This window comes from Cetorhinus maximus, chromosome 5 (assembly GCF_964194155.1).
Source record: "Cetorhinus maximus chromosome 5, sCetMax3.hap1.1, whole genome shotgun sequence".
Lineage (NCBI taxonomy): Eukaryota > Metazoa > Chordata > Chondrichthyes > Lamniformes > Cetorhinidae > Cetorhinus > Cetorhinus maximus.
In genome coordinates, this window is record NC_135883.1 from 69025841 (window position 1) to 69048888 (window position 23048).

General features: G+C 44.4%; 1 protein-coding gene across 4 annotated transcripts in view; it reads left to right on the forward strand.

Annotated features, from left to right (window-relative positions):
• The window catches only part of LOC144680703 (signal-induced proliferation-associated 1-like protein 2), a 637588-nt gene that overhangs the window by 286240 nt on the left and 328300 nt on the right, over positions 1-23048 (forward strand). For all 4 annotated transcript variants that reach the window (XM_078541960.1, XM_078541959.1, XM_078541961.1 and 1 more), the window contains exon 8: positions 16634-16791. In XM_078541960.1, coding sequence (XP_078398086.1) covers positions 16634-16791 — 158 coding nt within the window. The remainder of the gene's footprint in view (positions 1-16633; positions 16792-23048) is intronic.

Below are 23048 nucleotides of genomic sequence, written 5' to 3' on the forward strand. Positions count from 1 at the left end.
AGCTTAACTACTTTCCCTGCCTCGTTACCCAAATGCAGTTCATGCAGTGCTTCCTTCCTTGTTGGGAATAGCAACATATTGACTGAGGAAAATGGCCTGAACACACTGCCAAGAAAAACCTCCCCTTTCTACCACAAACATTTTTCCTACTCCAATCAATTTTGGATAATTAAAATGTTCTACAATGATGTCTCTCTTGAAACCTGCATCTAATTTATCTACAGATTTCACTGCTCAATTTATTTACTGTTTGCTGGTGTTTGACCATATTCCTAGTAATGTGACCGATCTCTTACTATTCCTCCATGCAATAGAAAGATTCTGTTCAAATTATTTTTTTATTATTCCTTATTGTCTAATGTTATGCTGTGTCTGTAGCTAATATAGGTATCTTCCATTCCTGTCTTCATTGACTTTCATAGGAATATAGGAACAGGATGAGGGAGGCCATTCAGCTCTTCAAGCCTGCTCCACCATTCAATTTAATCATGTTTGATCTGTAACTTAATTCCATCTACCCACTTGGTTCTCCATACCTTGATCCCCTTATCCTGCACCAAAACTCCATTTACCCACCTTCGCTCCATATCCCTTGATATCCTTGCCTAACAAAAACCTATTGATCTGTCTTGAAAGTTCCAATTCTCCCAACAGCCACAGCCTTTTTCATGGGGATTTAGTAAGGCTTCCAGATTTCTACTGACCTTTGTGAGAGAATATGGCCTCCTAAATGGCCTGCCTTAATTTTCCCTCGTTCTTGATTTCTCCAACAAAGGAAATATTTTTCCTATATCTACCCTATTGAATCCTTCTAACAGTTTAAATAACTCGATCAGATCAACCTTCTAAACTCGAGGTGAATACAAACCAAGTTTATGCAACTCGCACCCTGTAATTTAACCCGCTGAACCCTAGTATCATTATAGGAATCAGTGCCGCATCCTCAGAAAATGTTTGACATTTTTGAAAATTTCATTTGGTGTAATTTCCAGTTATTTGGGGTCACTTGTAAATTTGTCCGTAAGTCAAAAATAATCTACCTTGGAAGGCTTGCAATAGCTTAAAAAATCAATATGTTACAGGATTCAGTTCTTCCCCCTGTAACTTAACCCTGCATTCACAATTTTGGTCTTTTATCAATTTTTAAATTGATTCTAACTGGAACATCACATTTGTTCTTTTCAAGGTTAGCTGTAAGTTCCTGCCTTTCTTCTGAGCTTCTGACAGAGCTTCTGCTGGATGGGATTCCATGTATGAACATCCTCATATTTATTTTAAAAATAAGTCTGTGGAACTCAAGGGGCAAAGACGCACATGGTGGCATCACAATCAGCAGCCACGGAATATTGTCTCTTGGAGCAGCTTGAGGAAAGCTCAGTCGAATTGTGTTCACTGTGCTGCATCACTACTAAGCTGCCAGCACCACTCATTCAAGGACCTTTCCTTAAGTTCGCTGCAGATCTCATTTCCGTGTTACTCCTGCCTTTTAGTAATGGTAGGATGAAACTAGCATTGTGGTGGGTGGCAATTGAGTTTCCTGTAAATGGGGTTCTCTTTATTGTCACTGCATCCCACTAAATGATTGATTTAACAAAGCCCTGATGCGAACTAATGTTAGTAATCTATTAAAAAGTGTTGAGTATGTCAAAACTCCATCTTCATTTGACTATCTGATATTACAGAAGTCACATGATGTTGCTTTAGTGGCTCGTGAGACAAATAGCAATTTTAAATCCCTGCAGATTTTCATCAGCAAACGTTGGTAATGTTTCATGTAAAACTGAGACAGTTGGCATATATGGGAAATACATCGGGCTAGATTTTTGATTGTCACTGGAGGCGAAAATGGATGTGTTTGAAAATCGCATTCCCGGAGGTTGGCAGCAACTTTCAAAGGGAGGGCAGGACGAGGAGCCCACTTGCCTCCAATTAATGGCCTGTTAAGCTCCTTAAGGAACTTGCTAATGGGCCAGAAGGGCAAGAAGGTAATTTTCAATTTGTGAATTGCCAAACCTGAACGGTCTGGTGTACATTTGTGCACAGGGTCTAAGTGGCGGAAGTTAATGGTGGAAAATTCTGGGGAATTTTGTGCCAGATCAAGTACATACTTTTGTGTGTATTGAGGCTGCTCGCCCTCTGAGAGGCCCCATCATGGCTGCATCTGCCTTTGACATTCATGCTCTGCAGGCAGTTCCCGCTTCCTGGTAATGCTCAGTGACACTAATTGGGCACTGAGCTCGGTTCCAGCCCAATTAGGGCATTTGCATTTGAAAATTGTGTCACGTAAATGATGCAGATGTGGCGCCATGTTGGGACTTGGAAGTTATCCAGTCGGGCTCCTGACCCTGAATTGAAAATTAAGCCCATTGTGTTAACTGAAACTAAACAATATACCATCCAATGCTACATACCCTGTGCACTCTGGTGTTTCAAGGTTAGGGAAGTTGGGCTGAAATTCTGGTTGAGCTTTAAAATTGTACACTAGGATAGTTAGCGAGAAAGAGAGATTTTTGCAACTGTGACAAGCATTTTGAATTAGTTTCTTTATATTCAATAAAGTTGACCTAGTCATATGTGCTCTTTCTAATTGGAAAAACTAGTGAAATATTATTCAAACAAAACGGAAATGTATCTGATAGAAAATAATTAATTAAATAAACTGCTCAGTATTTTTCTTTTGCGCTACTGATAAATGTTTTTGCGATACCAGCAATAACACGTAAGTCATACAGCATTTCAAACCATTGCTTTGTTTATGAAAGCTCAATTGCCTAAAATCTTAAACCATTCAGCGTTGATTTGTTTGTCGTATTTGTTGCTATTGCTTCTGCTGACAAAAGCTGGGTTAGGGGTGGGGGGAAATGGAATGGGGAAGGGGAAGCAAAATCCTCCATCTATTTCAACTGTTAATTGTCCATAGGCTTCATACAAAGAACACCTGGAAGGTATCTAGTAGGAGTGGAAACCTCCCACGTGCTCTTCAACTGACATCTAACAGATGATTGCTTCAGTATCGGATTCAACCCAGATGATCTTTTCTTTTGCCAGCCCAGGGCATTTGGATGAATATATATCGGCCTCTTCTATAAGTCATGTAGACAATTATGAAGTTCTACTTCCCCATTGTAATGGAGTGTTACAGATCTGATGCAGAGATCCTAATCCTGAAATTTAAGATCATAGTTGGCTCATTTGATGAGGTTTGGCAAACTACTGAATGGACCTTTTTAGTTGCTCCATTGTTTCAGCCTTGGCTTAGTTGGCTCAGCACTGAATCATGTCTTGGGTTCAAGTGCAGAGACTTGAGCATGATATCTTGCCGACACTCTAATGCAGTACTGAGGGAGTGCTACACTGTCAGAGGTACTGTCTTTCGGTTTTTTTGAATGGAACTTTAAACTGAGGCCCTGCCTCAGGTGGGCTGAAGAGACCCAATGGCACTGTTGGAGAAAGAGCAGGGGCATTCTCCCTGGTATCCTAACCAGTACTTACCCCTCAACCAACATTACTAAAACAGTTTGCCTATGAATTATCTCATTGCTGTTTGTGGGATCTTGATGTACGCAAGGTGCTGCTGCATTTCATTACAGCAGTAACTGTACTTCAAAATTATTTAATTGCCTTTAAGGACTTTGAAACATTCTGAGGTTGTGAAAAGTGCTATATAAAGCTAATTGTTTCTTAGTTTCCAGCTTCACTGCAAAGAATACAATCTTTGCAAGTGGCTTCTCAGAATCTAAGCAAGCTGCAGCTTTTTCACGTATTGCCAATGCAGAATTTAAAAGTAGTCAATGTTTGATTTGCCACAGTTTTATCCCATTTGAAAACATTTCCTTCTACCTGGGCAATTTTGCTCTGCCTTTAAAATTGTTAGAGTTGGGCTTTACTTGTCTTCCTACATTGTTTTTCCTATGTCCACCAGTGAAATATTGAAATTTGTTTTGCAAAATATTATAATGTTGGCAGTTGCTTACAACTTGGAGATGGTGGTGTAATGGTAATGTCACTGGACCAGTAATCCTGAAACTCAGGCTAATGCTGTGAGGACATGGGTTAAAATCCCACCATGACAGTTGGTGGAATTTAAATTCTACTCATTAAAAAAACTGGAATTGAAAGCTGATCTCAATAATGTTGACCATGAAATAATCATTGATTGCCACTAAAAACTCATCTGGTTCACTCATGTCCTTTAGGGAAGGAAATCTGCCATCCTTACCTGGCCTGGTCTATATGTGACTCCAGACCCACACCATGTGGTTGATTACATAGATTACATAGAAACTAGGAGCAGAAGTAGGCCATTCGGCCCTTCGAGCCTGCTCCACCATTCAATATGATCATGGCTGAGCCTCTAGCTCAACACCATATTCCCGCTTTCTCTCCATATTCCTTGATGCCTCTATTATCCAAAAATTTATCAATTTCTTGAATATACTCAGTGACCCAGCCTCCATAGCCTTCTGTGGTAGAGAATTCCACAGGTTGATCACCCTCTGAATGAAGAAATTTTTCCTCACCTCAGTCCTAAATGGTCTGCCTTGTATCCTGAGGCTGTGGCCCCTGGTTCTAGACTCCCCAACCAGGGGAAACATCCTCCTTGCATCTAGTCAGTCTAGCCCTGTTAGAATTTTATAAGTTTCAATCAAATCCCCTCTCATTCTTCTAAACTCTAGTGAATGCAGGCCCAGTCGAACCAATCTCTCATTCAACAGTCCTGCCATCCCCTGGTATCAGCCTAGTGAACCTTCGCTGCACTCCCTCTATGGCGAGTATATCCTTTCTCAGGTAGGGAGACCAAAACTGCATGCAATACTGCAGGTGTGATCTCATCATGGCCCTGTATAACTGCAGTAAGACATCCCTACTTCTCAACTCAAATTGTCTTGCAATGAAGGCCAACATACCATTTGCCTTCCTAATTGCTTGCTGCACCTGCCTGTTTATTTTCATTGACTGGTGTACAAGGACACCCAGATCCCTTAACTGCCCTCTGAAATGGCATGACAAGCCACTCGAGGGTAATTAGGAATCGGCCACAAATGCTGGCCTTGTCAGTGACACCCATATCCCATCAAAGGAAAAAACAGCCATTCGTTCATGACAGACGTGCAACTTGCTTCAATATTTAGTAGTGAGGTCGCTCATTGCAACTAAAATCCATTTCCTATTTTAAAACAAATGTGCTTGCCATAATATTTGTTAAGCACAGACCTATTAAAGCTTCTCAATATTATTACACAATTGTTTTCTCTGCTTCAGCTTCTGTGAACCAATACATTATCTTCAGCTAACAAACTCCCCTTTTAACTCACAACCTATGCTAAGTATCTTACCTTCCTAGAAGAATCTAAAAATTTTTAGCAAATTAGTATTCATTCTGCCAATCATGCACATCTGAGACACGATAATTTGGTATTGCTTAAGTAGACCTGTATTTCAGTTGACCCCCTAATCTTCTCGGTTACAGATGGCCCTCATTGGTACTCATTATCTTAAAGTATGCTGATCCCTACTGAATCCTGCGGAACTCCATGACAAGTGTATGACTGTGATCAAAGTGAAGCATTTTGCTTAACTTTAGCTGGTAGTGATTCCTTTAATTTGGCCTCAGTACAAGTGTAAAATCCAGCTGCATTAAGAATTCTGTTCCAGTATATTTCAGTACAAATATTGCAAACTTTTGCTCATTTGCCTCAAAGGCTGATATTCTGAGCGAGGAGCCAAGCCACTTAATTCAGATGAAAAATATACAATGTGACTTGCTCAGTTATCTGCATGTGAGAAATGCAAGGAAAAAATGAAAATTGAATAAGAGGTAAATGAAGAAGATTGGACAGATGTACAGAAATATATAAAAGAAATGCAAAACATGAAGCAAGATTAGAGGAAGTATAAGAAAAATATTAATGGTCAACATAAAGGAAACCAACAAGGGCTTTTACAAGCATGTAGGACTGGGATCACTTCAATTAATAGGGCCTTATTGTACTTGACTGAGGGAATGACAGATATGCTTAAGCTTTTACAGAGAATGATGAATGTGGGCTGTCGGAATAGTTGATGGAAAATGTGGAAGAGACTGACTGATCGTAGACATTCAGAAGGGCAATGTTTAAAATAAAATCAAATGTTGTTGAAAATAGAAAGTTCACCATGTCCAATTAGTATGATGTGCGCCCCAGAATACAGAAGGGTAATGGAGAAAACAGAGCAGAAGCACAAAGCTTAATTTTCCAAAGTCTTTTGAAAATTGGAATTGTACCAAAGCATTGGAAGATGACAAATGTAACACAGGAATGGTAAGAGGCCAATATTTGTCATACACTATTTATTCTCAGGATTAGGGATGGCAGTGATGAAGCCACATTTATTACTCATTTTTCATTACTAGTTGCCCTGAGAAGGTAATAGTGTGTTGTCCCCCATAAGCAGGAAATTCCATGATATTGATCTAGCGATGATGAAGGATTAACAATATACATCCAACGCAGAAAGGTATGTGGCTTGGAGGTTATGCTGTTCTATGAGATTGTAGCTCTTGTCCCTTTTTATAGTAATCTTACCACGGTGATTGATAAATGAGTACAGGACAAAATTAGCAAACTTAGCAGCAGTCCACTCGAATTTGTAAAATGTGTCATGCTTAACTAATTGCATTATTCAGGGAAATTAGTAAGTGAGGATAAAGAGAATATGGTGCATTGTATGTGTGAACTTTCAGAAAGTATTCAATGAAGTGCCAAACAAAAATCTTACAAAAATTAAGGCACATGTGTTAAAAAGAATATAGGGATGGCAACGGGACAAAGGTAGAGAGTAGGGCTTGATGGATGTTTTTCAAACTGACTGTTAGTTATGTACCCCAGGAATCTGTGCTGAGATCAATTTTATTTGTCATTTAAATAAATAAATTTGAACATAGACAAAAGAGGTATAGAACTATAGGTTGCTGACAAGAAAGGACATGGACAGGTTGAGTGGAATGGACAGTAAAATGGTAGTGTCAGTGCAATACAGGGAAATGTAAAATAGTATATTTGGGAAAAGGAATTATATGAAAAACGGTAAGATTTTTGCAAGTAGAGAAAGAAAAAAAATGAGTGCAGATACATAGGGTGAAATTTTCCCAGATTTGCACTAAGTGCAGTAGTGGGCAGGTAAAATGACGTTTTACCCGCTGGCCATGATGGCGGGTTTTCACGCCGTATCATCCCAAATCCGCCTGATTTTTTATGCACTCCCAGGAAACATGATTTCCATGGCGAGTGGGCTCTCCTTTACCCCTCCTGCCACTTTGTCACGCCGGGCGCCATATTTAAAGTCCAGCCGCAAACGTACACCTCAGTGCTTCCAGACCAGCATGGCTGCACAGAAGACATGGCCCTGAAACTGAAGAAGACTGCCCCCAGTTTCAGTGACATGTCCTTTGAACGCCTTTTGGATGCCATGGAGGCCCACCGGAATGCCCTCTATCCCCGCTCTGGCTGCAGAATGGGCAACAACAGCACTAACCCAGCTTGGGAGTCTGTGGCATTGGTGGCTAGTGCCAACACCCTTCAAAAGATAGCCACCCAGTGCTGCAAGAGGTTGAATGATCATCTCCGTTCCACCAGGGTAAGTTACTCTTTTCTCATCACTTTCAACTCTCACGCTTACAAACCCATCAGACATCCACAATGATCTCACTCGCTGCCAGTTCAAGTGACATCACCATTCATTCTCTCACACTCACTGGCATTATCCCCATCCTGTCCATGGGACCACTGACCCCCCTCATCTGACCTGGCAGGCGTCCTGCTTACACTTTCTCCATCTCCATTCATGCAGGATAAGCTGGCACTCAAGAGGGAGAGGTCGCTGACCGGTGGCGGAATGCCCGAAATCAAGGTCCTCACGGACTTTGAATGCAGAGCCATCCAGCTGGCCGGCAACGACCTGGACCGGTCCTGTGCTGACGATGAGGTCGGCGGTGCTCTACCAAGTGAGGGTCCAGCAGTGCGACATACATCAGGCAACCATGCTATGAGTAATATGTCCAGTTTCACGGGCCACTGCCATGCACTAATTATCTGTCCCTTCTTCCGCAGGCACATCTGGGAAACAGCAGATGGACTCCATGATCCAGGCCCTCCAATCAAGCCACGAAGAAACCTCAAGAGGAATCTGGAGGCACCCTCCTTGAAGTCCCGTCACAGCGCTCACCCACACACTCCACCAGCACAGAAACACATACCTCGGTGGAACCTAGCTTTAGAATAGCCTCGGAATCACAATCTGGTGGGCACATCGCACTGTCTGATCCACAGCAGGCGGCGGCAGGGACCTCCATGGCGTCCACTACTCTGAGGACTGCTGGAGGCCAGAAATTTGGTGAGTCCGAGTCAGATGATGAGCCTCTGGACTTGGTCATGTCGCAGTTGCCGGAGCTGCAAAGGTAAGCTCAGGAACTTCAGGAAGGGATGTCCGCTGCACTCCTCAGATTGCAAGGCACGATGGAGGAGCCCGTCCGCCTTCACTCTGAGGTGATTGCGCTGGCATGCCAATGCACCGAGGTCAACGCTGGTAGGATGGTGGCCGCCATGGAGATGTTGGTCCAGGATTTTGCTCCCGCACTGTGGCGTGGGCTCAACTCCATCGCTGATGCCATAGTTGGCCTCCAACAATGTGTACGTGTGAGAGGTGCCGGGCAGCTCGATCTCACTCCAGCTACGCCTGCTCCTCAAGGAGTCAACCTTGGGCCCCAGGGCGTCCATAGGGAGAAGGATCAGCAGGTGCACACTCCAGGCCCATCCATTCAGGTGACTCCGAGAGTGTCCGGCCCATCCGACTTCCCTCTGCCTGTGACCTCAGCAGCTCCAGCTCCACAGGCCGAGGAGGTTGCCACTGCCACACAGCATGACCCCGAAAGCAGGCCGGGGCCCTCCAAGTCTTGGCCCTCCAGAGGACGCCCGCCAAAGTCATCACACAAACGGCGTTGCAGTCAGTAGGCTGTCTCCACCTCCGCTGTGGATGTCCGGAGACGTAGTGGCAAGGGCTAGGAAAGTTAAGGAGAATTAGTTGCACAGCCTGGGCACAGGTGTTAACCACTTGTACATACTGTTCACTATTGTCAATAAATTTCCATGAATGGCTCCCTGCCTATGGCTCCTTGTTCTGATGAGCAGAGTTCGTGTCACTCAGATGTGAAACCTTTCTGCACAAGATAAAGGCAGGTGTCTCAGTCCAGGGCCTCCTCCCTGTGCTCTGTGCAGCCTTCAGACCAAAGTGATGGTCTGGCCTCACACCCCCTGGAAACATTGCTGATGCCTGCACCTCAGCACTGCTTGACATTGCTGCCAGAATGTAGTGGGCAGGCGCCACAGAGTTCTCTCATTCTCTTGGTGTGCTCTCAGCACCTTTAAAGGTGGGCTTGACCCCCATCTTTTCAGCATCTGTGACCACGATGCTGTGCTCCTGAAGGGCTCAGGTGCTGAAGGCGGACAAAGGATCTGAGGCTTCTAAAGTTTCATCACTGCGTCTCTATGATATGACCCTGATCACAGAGTGCAAGTGATCTTCCCTCGGCCAGACAGGAGCCAGACATTCTCAGAGGCTATGTGAAGATTTATGGAGTATCCTCACTGCATGTCATCATCAGCCTCCCGCAATCGAGCGACTATTCGGGCCTCCACTGCGTCTCCATGAAAGGAGCATTCTCACAGAGGGTATTCATGCTGTCAGAAGCCAGACTGGAGTCAAAAGTTCACAGATGCGATGTGAGGATCTATGGGGTCACCTGTCATCATCATCCTCCACAAATCTAGCAGCTGTGAGGGCCTCCCAAGCGTACCTGCCTTGTCTGGCCAGTGCGAGGGCCTCATCCACATCATCATCACCTCTGAGGACCTCCTCACCCTCATTCCCGTCGGCGTCCTCCAGAGATGGAGACCTCCAGCTCCTCTATCTCCTCCTCAGCCAGCTTGTCTCCCCATTGCAGCACCAGGTTGTGAAGGGCGCAGCAGGCGATGACAATGCATGACACCCTCTGCGGACTATATTGCAGGCCTCCACCAGACCAGTCCAGGCATCGGAACCTCATCTTCAGCATCCCAGTAGCCTGCTCCACCAAGTTATGAGCTGCAGCATGAGCCTTGTTATACCGTCACTCTGCAGCAGTTTGATGCTGCTGCATTGGTGTCATCAGCCATGGCCTCTGAGGGTAGTCCTGGTCCCCGAGGAGCCATCCCTGTAGCTTCTGTGGACCCAGGAAGACTCCAGGGATCCATGACTGACTGAGGACGTAGGTGTCGTGCACTCTCCCTGAAAACTGTGCGCACACCTGCAGATGCATTTCTGGTGGGCGCACACCAGCTGAACATTCAGCTAATGGAACCCCTTGCGGTTGATGTAGTCCACTGTGTTTTGCGACGGAGATCTGAGCACCACATGAGTGCAGTTGATTGCCCCCTGCACCTGTGGGAAACCTGAGATCTGGGCAAATTCAGTCGCTCTTGCACCCTGGCTGTCCTGGTCCCGGGTGAAATGCATGAAGTTGTGTGCCCTTGCGAAGATGGCACCCGTGACCTCGTGGATGCATTTTTGGGTGGAGGCTTGTGAGATCCCACAGAGGTCACCTGTGGAGCCCTGAAAGGAGCCACTGGCATAAAAATTGAGCGCTGCTGTCACTTTCACGGCCACTGGCAGTGGATGCCCTCCATGCCCCCATGGCGCCAAATCCTGCAGTAGCTGGCAGATGTGAATGACCATTTCCCTAGATACGCACAGTCTTCAGTAACACTAGTTCTCGGTCATCTCCAGGATCGAAAGGCAGCGTATAAAGACCCTGGATGTTGCTCGGTGCCGGCTTGCGACAGCTTGCTGTGGCTGTTCAGTGGCGTTTGCGAGAATCCCAGCCGCCTCTTTTTCCCCGAGGTTGCTGCTCCTGCCTCTGCGCAGCCAGGAGCCTCAGTCGTCTCCGCACTCTGTAGGCTATCAGGCATACAGCTAGTTCACCAGGCTCCATGATCCTGATGTTGTATTCCTGTAGGATGACAGAAGGATACACGTGGTTAGCATGGGTGTACTAAGAACCTATCCTGGTTAAGTATGAAGGCCCCTTAATGATTCCTGGAGAGTGCTAGCCACCACCTGGATGGCCAGAGATCAGTGCGCTGCATAGCTGCCCGAAGCCCCACGAGTTCTGCCCCAGCCCACCTGACCGATTGGCGGCAGATTTGACCATTGGATTGTATGCTGTGCTCTCAGCTCAGGCGCAGGCATTCTCCTAACCAACACTGCCAGGAGCTTCAGTCACTGCCCTGTTAGCTTGAATCATGGGGAGACTGGTCCAAACCAGGTTGCTGACCTTGCAAGGGGCTGTCAGCGCCTCCAGCAGCGACTGCTCCATGGTCAGCTTTAGTGAGGAGAGTGTTCAACGTGTGCAGTTGTCCAACTGTTCTGCCTTCCACTAAAATGCTCATGATTTTGCAGTCTGTGCCGATGGGCAGGGGAAAGCTTTGGAGCGTTTGATGCCTCTGCATTGCTTGAGTGGGCAAATAAGTAGAACCTCGACTCCAATCATATCAATGTGGCTGCACATGAACTGCCTGAGTTGCAGAGGAATGTCACTTTTTATACAGGCTTCCCTAATGCGTGGCCACTACCCCCACCCCGAATGCTTGTGCGCTATATTCAACGGCAAGCCCTTGGCTCCCACCTCCACAAGTCACCTCAACGGCAGGGCTGCGCTTTCCCCCTCTCCCCAATAAGTTGCCTCAACGGCAGGGCTCCTCTTGTTTCCCCCATCCTCCTCACAAGTCACCTCAACGGCACGGCTGCCCTCAGCACCCCTCGAGCTTGAAATCCAACAGGCGACCCTTATAATGACAGCGAGGAGAGATGGCATAAACTGTGATGCAATTTTAATGAAAGTGAAGGAGTAGAGACCTGGAGTTATTTGTACACAATTCCTCCAGGGTGACAGGGCAAGTTGAGAAACTTGGTTTAAGCAAAGAGCACAGGGGATTTTTGGCTTCAATAGAATTATAGGGTTACAGCACAGAGAAGGCATTTGACTTGTCACATCTGTGCCAGCTCTTGGCAAGCGCAATTCACCTAGTGCCATTCCCCTGTCTTTTCCATATAGCCCTGCAAATTTTTCCTCTTTAGTAAATGATATATTAATGAAGGAATAGAGTGCAAAAGTAAGGACATTATGTTAAATCTTATAAAACACAAGTTCGCCCTCTGCAAGACCATTGTGTTTGATTCTGGGCACTGTGTTTAAGAAGGATGTCAAGGCTTTGGAGAGACTGCAAATGTGATTTACTAGAATGGTATCAGGGATGAGAGACCAGAGTAGCTGACATTGTTATAGAGAGAGGTTATATGGGGAGATTTGGTAGTGATGTTCAAAATCTTGAAAGGTTTTGATAGGTTAAATAAGGGGAAACTGTTTTCAGTGGCAGAACAGTCAATAGCCCAGAGGGCATAGATTTAAGGTAATTGGCAAAAGAACCAGAGATGTCATTTTTTACACAGCGAGTTTGTGATCTGGGGTGCAATGCCTGAAAGGGTGATGGAAGCAGATTCAATAGTGACGTTAAAAAGAGAACTGGATGAGTACTTGAAGGGAAAAATATGAGTGGACAATGGAGAAAGAAGGGGAGTGGGGTTAATGAGATACCTGTACCAACTCTTTGGTAGAGCTATGATGGCCTGAATGACTTGTGTGCTGTAGCATTCCATGATTAGAACACAAAATGACATCCTACAATATTTAAAATGGAATTGGATAAGTATTTGAAAAGGAAGAGTACAAAAGAATGTTGGGAACAGGAAAGGAAATGGGATATGGGTAAATAAATCCATTCTTGACAGGTTCAATGGACTTAATGGCCTCCTTTCGTGCTGTCATTTCCATGATTTTACCTGCTGTGATATGCATTGTGGCTAAACTTTAGGAAGCCTCAGGAGAATGAAGTAATAGCGAAAGGCAGAATTAACTGGGAGATCTGGATAGCAGATAAATTAGCTCAGCACCTACTCTGCCTTCAGTGTTGTCTTATTAAGATTAATTAAAAATAGGGGGGGGTCAGTTAGCTCAGTTGGCTGGACAGCTGGTTTGTGATACAGCATGACGCCAACAGAGCGGGTTCAATTCCTGAGGTCATTTATGACGTCCCCACCTTCTCAACCTTGCCCCTCGCTTGAGGGGCGGTGACCCTCAGGATAAACTCACCACCAGTTGTCCCTCTCTGATGAGAGAGCAGCCTATGGTCCTCTGGGACTACAGCGCCTTTCATTTTTATTTCATTCTAGTAAAAATACTGTAATGAATACCTCTTACCCTTAGAGTTTGTTTCAGGTGGGACATGCCAAAAACAATAATGCTGGAGATGTAGTACAGCCTCTTCAGTCTGTGCTTTGAGGGTAGGCAAGATTATATTTCAGCAAGATGTATTGTAAGTGTTTGTCATAGGTCATGGAACTGATCTCCATAAAGCCAGAGATATGTATCTTAGGATATCTTTCAGGCTTTATATCACAAAATGAACATTAGAATGGTGAATTGACCAGCTTGATAGCAGCAGTCGTTAATATGGGCGTAGAAATTTACATTGTGCAGGCGATGGTGAACTGTCAAAGTGGAATGTGGCCTTGAATCCATAGCTGAAATAGGGTACAGAACAACAACTGAGGCAAATATGTAGAGTGTGACGGTACTTCCGGAATATGATCCTGTGGCATGAGCAAGCGAGATATGTTTAAGGATCTCTGTCATGAGCAAGTGTTCACAAAAGTTCACAAAATACTGCGAATGCAACTGGTAGTTCATGGAGGCCTGTCTTCTTGCCTTGCCTCATGCTTGTGGAGTGATGCCCCTCAAGACCCTAACCAATTGTTTATCTCTAATGGAGAGAGACACCTATGGTTCTTTTTGGGCAATGATTAATTGCCTTACCTAGAGGTCTAGAACAAAAGCAGCAAAAGTGATAAATACTGAGCATAACAGCCAGAATATGTAAAGAGAAAATACATGTTCAAGTTTTACCAAAATACTGTTATATATGTTTAATGCAAGTAGAGTACATAGCTCAGAGCCATGGAGAAAAGCACAAAGACATAGATAATGCTAGAAATAAATAATGATATCTTTGACCTGGGGTAGAACCCTGCTAATTTGTTTGAATGCAAACTATTGTAACCTGATATTCACAAAAGTTCAGGAAAGCTTTATTGAAATAACAGCAAAATACTGCAGATGCTAGAAATCTGAAATAAAAACAGAAAATGCTGGAAAAACTCAGTAGATCTGGCAGCATCTGTGGAGAGAGAAACAGAGTTAACGTTTTGAGTCAGTATGGCTCTTCGTCAGAGCTCTGAATTTTTCCAGCATTTTCTGTTTTTAGTTAAAACTTTATTGAAACCCATTTCTCTTCCCACCTAAATTAATTTCCACCAGTTCAATGAGTAAGAATGAGCTCTTCTGTAATTGTTTCAGTTAAGAAAAAGAGCATAAGTTTGAGGCTATATTTATTACATGCTGTTCATTTTAACTAAACAGTGGACATGAAAAACTTGCATAGCTGTGTGAAATAACGGGCTTACATAGTGGTGTGAAAATAGCACACCTTTCCTAAATTGCACTATTTTTGTAAATCTTATCCAAATTCTCAGTTTTCTTTATTTGTGTCCACAGTCAGTGTTTCATTGAAAAATTATCTAGCGGTTTCAGTAATGAAACAGCTGGAGGGAGCCTTATTCCCTCACAGGAGAAAAATGCATCATATGTCATGGTGATGAATGTGGAAAGTGTACAGACCCCATGAAATATTAGGAACAATAAACCTAATTCTCCCCATCTCTAAAGAATTGTAAATTATGGACATCCGTAGGGTCATAATTTTATGATCTTTGGTGATCGAATATTGTTATGTAGTGGTGGTTGTTTGACAATCAAACGTCAAACTTAATCCATCCATGAAGCTATAAGATGTCAGAGAAAAAATGCTTTAAAACTTAATCTGCACAGGGACAATTTACAATTAATCTAGGTCAGACCCCACTCAGTACACTTGAGTCCTCCATGGAAGCACTGGGTTACAAATGGTTATGCAAATTAACTGAATTAAAATTAGTTATGAAACGGTATGAATTTATTCAGCAAAATTGCTGCATTATTGGTGTGTATTCTTACCAAGGCTTAATGCCTCGTTGATCAGGATTGAAAGCTATGAACTTGGAAACTCACCAAGGATCTTCCTATGACCTCTACCACCTCGAAGGACAAGGGCAGCATATGCATGGGAACACCACCACTACCTGCAAGTTCTCCTCCAAGCCACACACCATTCTGATTTGGAACTATATCCCCGTTCCTTCACTGTCACTGGGTCAAAACCCTGGAACTCCCTAACAGCACTGTGGGTGTACCTACACCACATGGCCTGCAGCAGTTCAAGAAGGCATCTCACCACCACCTTCTCAAGGATAATTAAGGATGGGCAATAAATGCTGGTCCAGCCAGTGACGCCCAGCCCCATGAAAGAATAAAAAAAGGAAAGGACATAAGCCAAACCCCAAATTACTGCGATGGCGCAACAAATGTGGTGCTTATTCCAAGGGTGGGCTGTTGGCTATGGGTTTTGGATCTAACCAAAGTCATGACCAATACTTAGCTATGATTAGTTGATAGAGCAAGATGCATCATGCATAAGATTTATATCGCTTGAGTTCCCTAAGCTCATTCTGAAAGACCGCACGCAGCATAACATAATGTGCTTGATGTACCACTTTGCCCGAAGGCTGAAAAAAATGAATCAACTAAGTTCCTTGGATGGTTTCTCAAAACTTTACTGTATTTACAGTTCACGTGATAAATTTACATATTTTTAACTCATGCTGCATTCAAATGATCAAATTCAAAGATGGTTTGCCTTCCTGATTTTTTTTTCTAGGCCTCCTCCTGTTTAGTTATAAATGTAGGTCACATTACAGAACAGACCATTCCCTGGATACCAGAAGTAACTGGAGTATACAATGTTACTGGGTACACTCACTTAATCTAATAAAAGGCTGAAGTTGACAGATTCCCATGTGTATGAATTTGTGTATGAATGTACTTCGGTTGCTTCAGCGTTCTCTTGCAAGTGGTAATTAACATATAGATATTGATGTATTTACTTGAAGTTGTATTTCTGTAAAATGCTTCCTTTTTATGTGGGGTACCTTTCCCATAAGTGTTAGCCAACAAAACTATGAAAAGCTGACTGTTCTAAAAGTGCTGACTATCCAAAGTGACAACATACAACTGAAAACCAGCACAGCAGACTGAATAAGAGAGGGCAGAGGGGCTGAGTTTAACATCACACCCAAAACAGTACATTGGAGTGTCAAACGATAAAATCATCTTCACCAATGAGTGACACATTTGCAATTTGTGTTTTACTAGTAGGAAAGAAGTGTCACTAAAAATAGCGAGGATATTAACTGATTTATTTACCTATGAAAAGAATGAACTAATTTTTTAAGCATTAACCACATTTGGAGAATTTTGAAGAAAATATTAACTGGATGCAGTAGTTATAGACAGCACTAAATCTGTAGTTCAAACCTGGCTAACTAGACTTCTGTTTCTGTACTCCCCTAGCTCTTAAGGAAGAGACACATAGGAAATGACATAGTCACAATTGTCTTTCAAGAGCCTGGAGCACTTCCTTTCACTCCCAGAAACATCAGATCCCACTTCCAACATGTTTTTGTCATTGTCAGAGTTCATAATCCATGTACAGAGAATGTCTGCTACAGGTAAGCACTCAACATCCATGTGGTTATTTTTGGATCTATTATTGAAGTGTTTTAAACTCTTCTTACACCATCTGTATTTTTCCCCAATGGAGCTTTTCCTCCTGCACATCGTCTTGAAGTTGCAAGTTTGTATTAAGCTGCAAATGCTGCTTCATGATCAGCTGACACCTCAAGAAATTAGCTGTGTCACTGCTCTATGAGCACAACACACCCCATTTCATTAAGTGTTTCTTCTGAATCACATCATTGTGTTTTCTTTTTCAGCCATGAGCAAAATGATCTTGACTGCAGACTTCTCTACATCCATCATCATTACTACTTCATAACTCGTTGAGTTGATGAGCTGCACTTTATTTGCCTAGTGTGATAGATCCTGCCTTTACAGTTTTTATTTCTTACTATGTAGAGCTTTATCAGTCAAGCTGGCCCAAGCACTGCTTAGCATTTCGTAATGAGAGATTGAGGGGGGGGGTGCGTTTGAACAGCATTTAGAGTTGAGCAAATCACTATAGATTTGTATTCTGAGTACTATGCACTTTTCTGATCTCCATATTACAAAAAGATATAAAAGAATTGGAGGAGGTGCAAAAATATTTTACAAGAGTGATAACGGAACTGAGAGGAATTGTCTCTCTAGAAATGACTGAACAGGCTGAGTCTTTTTCTAGAAAGGAGTAGGCTGAGGGACGACCTGATAGGGGTTTGATCGAGTAGACATACAGAAGATGTTTCCACTTGTGGTAGCCGAAAACTAGGGGCCATGAGTAAGATGGTCACTAATAGGTTCAATAGGGAATTCAGGAGAAACTTCTTTACCAGAATGGTGAGAACATGGAACTCACTACAAGGAGTTGTTGAGAGGAATAGAATGGATGTATTTAAGGGGAAGCTAGATGAACATGTCTATAGGATGGAATAGAGGGATATGTTGATAGTGTGAGTTGAACTGAGGTGTGAGGAACTTGTGTGAATCATAAGCACAGGCACTGAACAGTTGGGCCAAATGGCCTGTTTCTATGCAACAGATACTATGCAATGTAATTCTGTGATTAGATCTCCAATATTTTACAGCTTGAGCTAATAGCATGCCCTATATTTTGTTTGAGTTGTCAAAGGCTGGCCTCCATTGTGGCAGATATATTTGAGTGATAAATGGAAAAGGACGGAAAACGAACCGAATGTATGAACTGTTTAGGAGTCAATGACTAGAAATCGAATGGATGTAAGAATATAAGACTTAGGAACAGGAGTAGGCCATTCCAAACCTGCAACTTCTACCACCTAAAAAGACAAAGGCAGCAAGTTCCCCTCTAAGCCACACACCATCCTGACTTGGAACTATATCGCCATTCCTTCACTGTCATTGGGTCAACATCCTGGAACCCCTCCCGAACAGCACTGTGGGTGTAGCTACACAGCATGCAATGCAGCAGTTCAAGAAGGCAGCTGGCCAAGACCTTCTCAAGGGCAATTAGGGATGGGCAATAAATGCTGGCCTAGATGAGTTGAGGGCACAAATTAACACATGGAAGTATGATGTCATTGCTGTCACAGAGATATGGTTGAGAAAGGGGCAGAATTGGCAGCTCAATATTCCAGGATATAGGGTCTTCAGGCGAGACAGGGAAGGATGTAAAAGAGGAGGGGGTATTGCAATATTGATCAAGGAATCAATTGCAGCAGTAAGGAGGGATGACATCTTAGAAGGCTCCTCAAATGAAGCCATATCAGCAGAACTTAAAAACAAAAAAGGAGCAATCACAATGCTGGGAGTGTACTATAGGCCCCCAAACAGTCAGAGAGAAATAGAAGAGCAGATATGTAGGCAAATTTCAGAGAAGTGTAAAAACAATAGGGTAGTAATAGTGAGGGATATCAACTTCCCCAACATTAACTGGGTTAGTCATAGTGTGATAGGTTTAGAGAGAGCAGAATTCTTAAAATGCATCCAGGAGAGCTTTTTAAGCCAGTACGTGGAAGGTCCTACAAGAGAGGGGGCGGCCCTGGACTTAATTTTAGGGAATGAAGCCAGGCAAGTGGTAAAGGTACCAGTGGAGGAACATTTTGCAGATAGTGAGTATAACTCCGTTAGATTCAAGATTGTTATGGAAAAGAACAAGAATGGGCCAGAAATCAGAGTTCTGAATTGGGGAAAGGCCGATTTTAATAAGACCAGATATGATTTGGCCAGAGTAGACTGGGAACAGCTACTTTTAGGTAAATCTGCGTCAAAGCAGTAGGACTCAGTCGAGAAGGAAATAGGGAGAGTACAGGGCCAGCATATTCCAGTAAAGATAAAGGGTGGGACCAACAAGCACATTAAGAGTAAGAGGATAACTACAGAAAGAGTAGGGTCCATTAAGGACCATAGTGGTAATTTGTGTGTGGAGCCGGAAGACGTAGGTAGGGTTCTAAATGAATACTTTGTGTCGGTGTTCACAAGTGAGAGGGACGACATGGGTATGGAAATCAGGCAGAAGGTCTGTGATATAATTGAAGAAATTAGCATAGGAAGGGAGGAGGTTCTAAGTGGCCTGGCAGGCTTAAAAGTAGATAAATCTCCAGCCCTGGATGAAATGTATCCCAGGCTGTTGAGTGAGGCAAGGGAGGAGATAGCAGGGGCGCTGGCAATAATTTTCAATACCTCTCTGGCCACAGGAGAGGTGCCAGAGGGTTGGAGGTCAGCCAATGTGGTACCGTTATTCAAGAAAGGTGGAAGGGATAAACCAGGGAACTACAGGCCATTCAGTCTAACCTCAGTGGTGGGGAAACTATTGGAAGCAATTCTGAGGGACAGAATTAATCTACACTTGGAGAGGCAGGGATTAATCAAGGATAGTCAGCATGGTTTTGTTAAGGGGAGGTCATATCTGACCAATTTGATTACATTTTTCGAAGAGGTGACCAGGTGTGTAGATGAGGGCAATGCATTTGACATAGTCTCCTTGGACTTCAGCAAGGTTTTTGATAAAGTCGCACATGGGAGGCTGATAACGAAGGTAAGAGCCCATGGGATCCAAGGCAATTTGGCAAATTGGATCCAGAATTGGCTGAGTGGTAGGAAGCAGAGGCCGATGGTCATGGGGTGTTTTTGTGACTGGATGCCTGTGTCCATTGGGGTTCCATAGGGATCGGTGTTGGGTCCCTTGCTGTTTGTGGTATATATAAACGATTTAGACTTGAATGTAGGAGGGTTGATCAGTAAGTTCATGAATGACATGAAAATTGGTGGGATGGTAAATAGTGAGGAGGATAGCCTTAGATTACAGGAGGATATAGACGGGCTGGTCAGATGGGCTGATCAGTGACAAATAGAATTTAATCTGGATAAGTGTGAAGTGATGCACTCGGGCAGGATAAACAAGGCACCGGAATACACGATGAATGGTAGGACCCTGGGAAGTATCGAGGATCAGAGGGACTTTGGTGTGCATGTCCACCGGTTCCTTAAGGTAGCAGGACAGGTAGATAAGGTGGTTAAGAAGGCATATGGGATACTTGCCTTTGTTAGCCGAGGCATAGAATGTAAGAGCAGGGAGGTTATGCTGGAACTGTATAAAACGCTGGTCAGGCCACAGCTAGAGTATTGCGTGCTGTTCTGGAATCCGCATTATAGGAAGGATGTGATTGCACTAGAGAGAGTGCAGAGGAGATTTACCAGGATAAAAGCAAAAAACTGCAGATGCTGGAAATCCAAAACAAAAACAAAAATAAAAAGACCTGGAAAAACTCAGCAGGAACTGTCGGCGTGACATCAGTCGTCTCAATTTCTCTGCTCCTCTTACCCACTCTAACCTGTCTGTCTCTGAACTTGCTGCACTCCGTTCTCTCAGGTCCAGCCCTGACATTGTCATCAAACTTGCTGACAAGGATGGTACTGTTGTTGTCTGGCGCACTGACCTCTACATTGCAGAGGCTGAGCGTCAACTTGCAGACACTTCCTCCTACCTCCCCCTGGATCATGACCCCACCACTGAACATTAAGTAATTGTTTCCAGGACTGTTATTGATCTCATCTCCTCTGGAGATCTTCCTTCCACAGCTTCCAACCTCATAGTCTCCCAACCTCGGACGGCCCGCTTCTACCTCCTACCCAAAATCCACAAACAGGACTGTCCCGGCAGACCGATCGTGTCAGCCTGTTCCTGCCCCACGGAACTCATTTCTTGCTATCTTGAGTCTATTCTCTCTCCCCTTGTCCAGTCCCTTCCCACCTACATCCGTGATTCCTCTGACACCCTACATCATATCAACAATTTCCAGTTCCCTGGCCCCAACCACCGCCTCTTCACCATGGATGTCCAATCCCTCTACACCTCCATCCCCCACCAGGATGGTCTGATGGCTCTCCGCTTCTTCCTCGAACAGAGGCCCGAACAATCCCCATCCTCCACTACTCTCCTCCGTCTGGCTGAACTTGTTCTCTCACTGAACAATTTCTCCTTAAACTCCTCTCACTTCCTCCAAATAAAAGGTGTGGCTATGGGTACCCGCATGGGCCCCAGTTATGCCTGTCTCTTTATGGGGTATGTGGGACATTCCTTGTTCCAGTCCTACTCTGGCCCCCTCCCACAACTCTTTCTCCGGTACATCGAAGACTGCTTTGGTGCCGCTTCATGCCCTCGTTGGGACCTGGAAAAAATTATTAATTTTGCTTCCAATTTCCGCCCCTCCATCATTTTCACATGGTTCATCTCTGACACTTCCCTTCCCTTCCTTGACCTCTCTGTCTCAATTTCTGGTGATAGACTGCCCACCAATATTCATTACAAGCCTACAGACTCCCACAACTACCTTGACTACAGCTCCTCACACTCCGCTTCCTGTAAGGACTCCATCCCATTCTCTCAGTTCCTTTGCCTCCGTCGCATCTGTTCTGATGATGCCACTTTCAAAAACAGTTCCTCTGACTTGTCTTCTTTCTTCCTTAACTGAGGTTTTCCACCCACGGTGGTTGACAGGGCCCTCAACCGTGTCCGGCCCACCTCCCGCGCATCCGTCCTCACACCTTCCTCTCCCTCCCAGATCCATGATAGGGTCCCCCTTGTCCTCACTTATCACCCCACCAGGCTCTGCATTCAAAGGATCATCCTCCGCCATTTCCGCCAACTCCAGCATGATGCCACCACCAAACACATCTTCTCTTCACCCCCCCTGGCGGCATTCCGCAGGGATCGTTCCCTCCGGGACACCCTGGTCCACTCTTCCATCACCCCCTACACCTCAACCCCCTCCCACTGCACCTTCCCATGCAACCGCAGAAGGTGCAACACCTGCCCCTTTACTTCCCCCCTCCTCACCATCCAAGTGCCCAAACACTCCTTTCAAGTGAAGCAGCATTTCACTTGCACGTCCCTCAATTTAGTCTACTGCATTCACTGCTCCCAATGCGGTTTCCTCTACATTGGAGAGACCAAATGCAGACTGGGTGACCGCTTTGCGGAACACCTTCGGTCTGTCTGCAAGCATGACCCAGACCTCCCTGTCGCTTGCCATTTCAACACACCACCCTGCTCTCATGCCCACATGTCCATCCTTGGCCTACTGCAATGTTCCAGTGAAGCTCAACGCAAACTGGAGGAACAGCACCTCATCTTCCGACTAGGCACTTTACAGCCTTCCGGACTGAATATTGAGTTCAACAACTTTAGATCATGAACTCTCTCCTCCATCCCCAACCCCTTTCCGATCCCCCTTTTTTCCAATAATTTATATAGATTTTTCTTTTCCCACCTATTTCCATTATTTTTAAATGTATTTCCATCCATTGTTTTATCTCTCCCTTGTAGCCTACTTTGATCCCTTCCCCCCATCCCACCCCCCACTAGGGCTATCTGTACCTTGCTTGTCCTGCTTTCTACCCTTAATGTCACCTATTAGCACATTTCTTAGCTAATATCACCACCGTCAAAACCTTTTTGTCCTTTCCTCTATGACATCTTTTGGCCATCTCCACCTATCACTGGCCCTCTATCCAGCTCTACCTGTCCCACCCCCCCTTAAACCAGCTTATATTTCACCTCTCTTCTATTTTTCCTTAGTTCTGTTGAAGAGTCATACGGACTCGAAGCGTTAACTGTATTCCTGTCCGCAGATTTACCAGGATGTTGCCTGCGCTGGAGAGTTTTAGTTATGAGGAGAGATTGGATAGACTGGGGTTATTTTCCTTGGAGCAGAGGAGATTGAGGGGGGACATGATTGAGGCATATAAAATTGAGGGGCATAGATAGGGTCGACAGGAAGGAACTTTTCCCCTT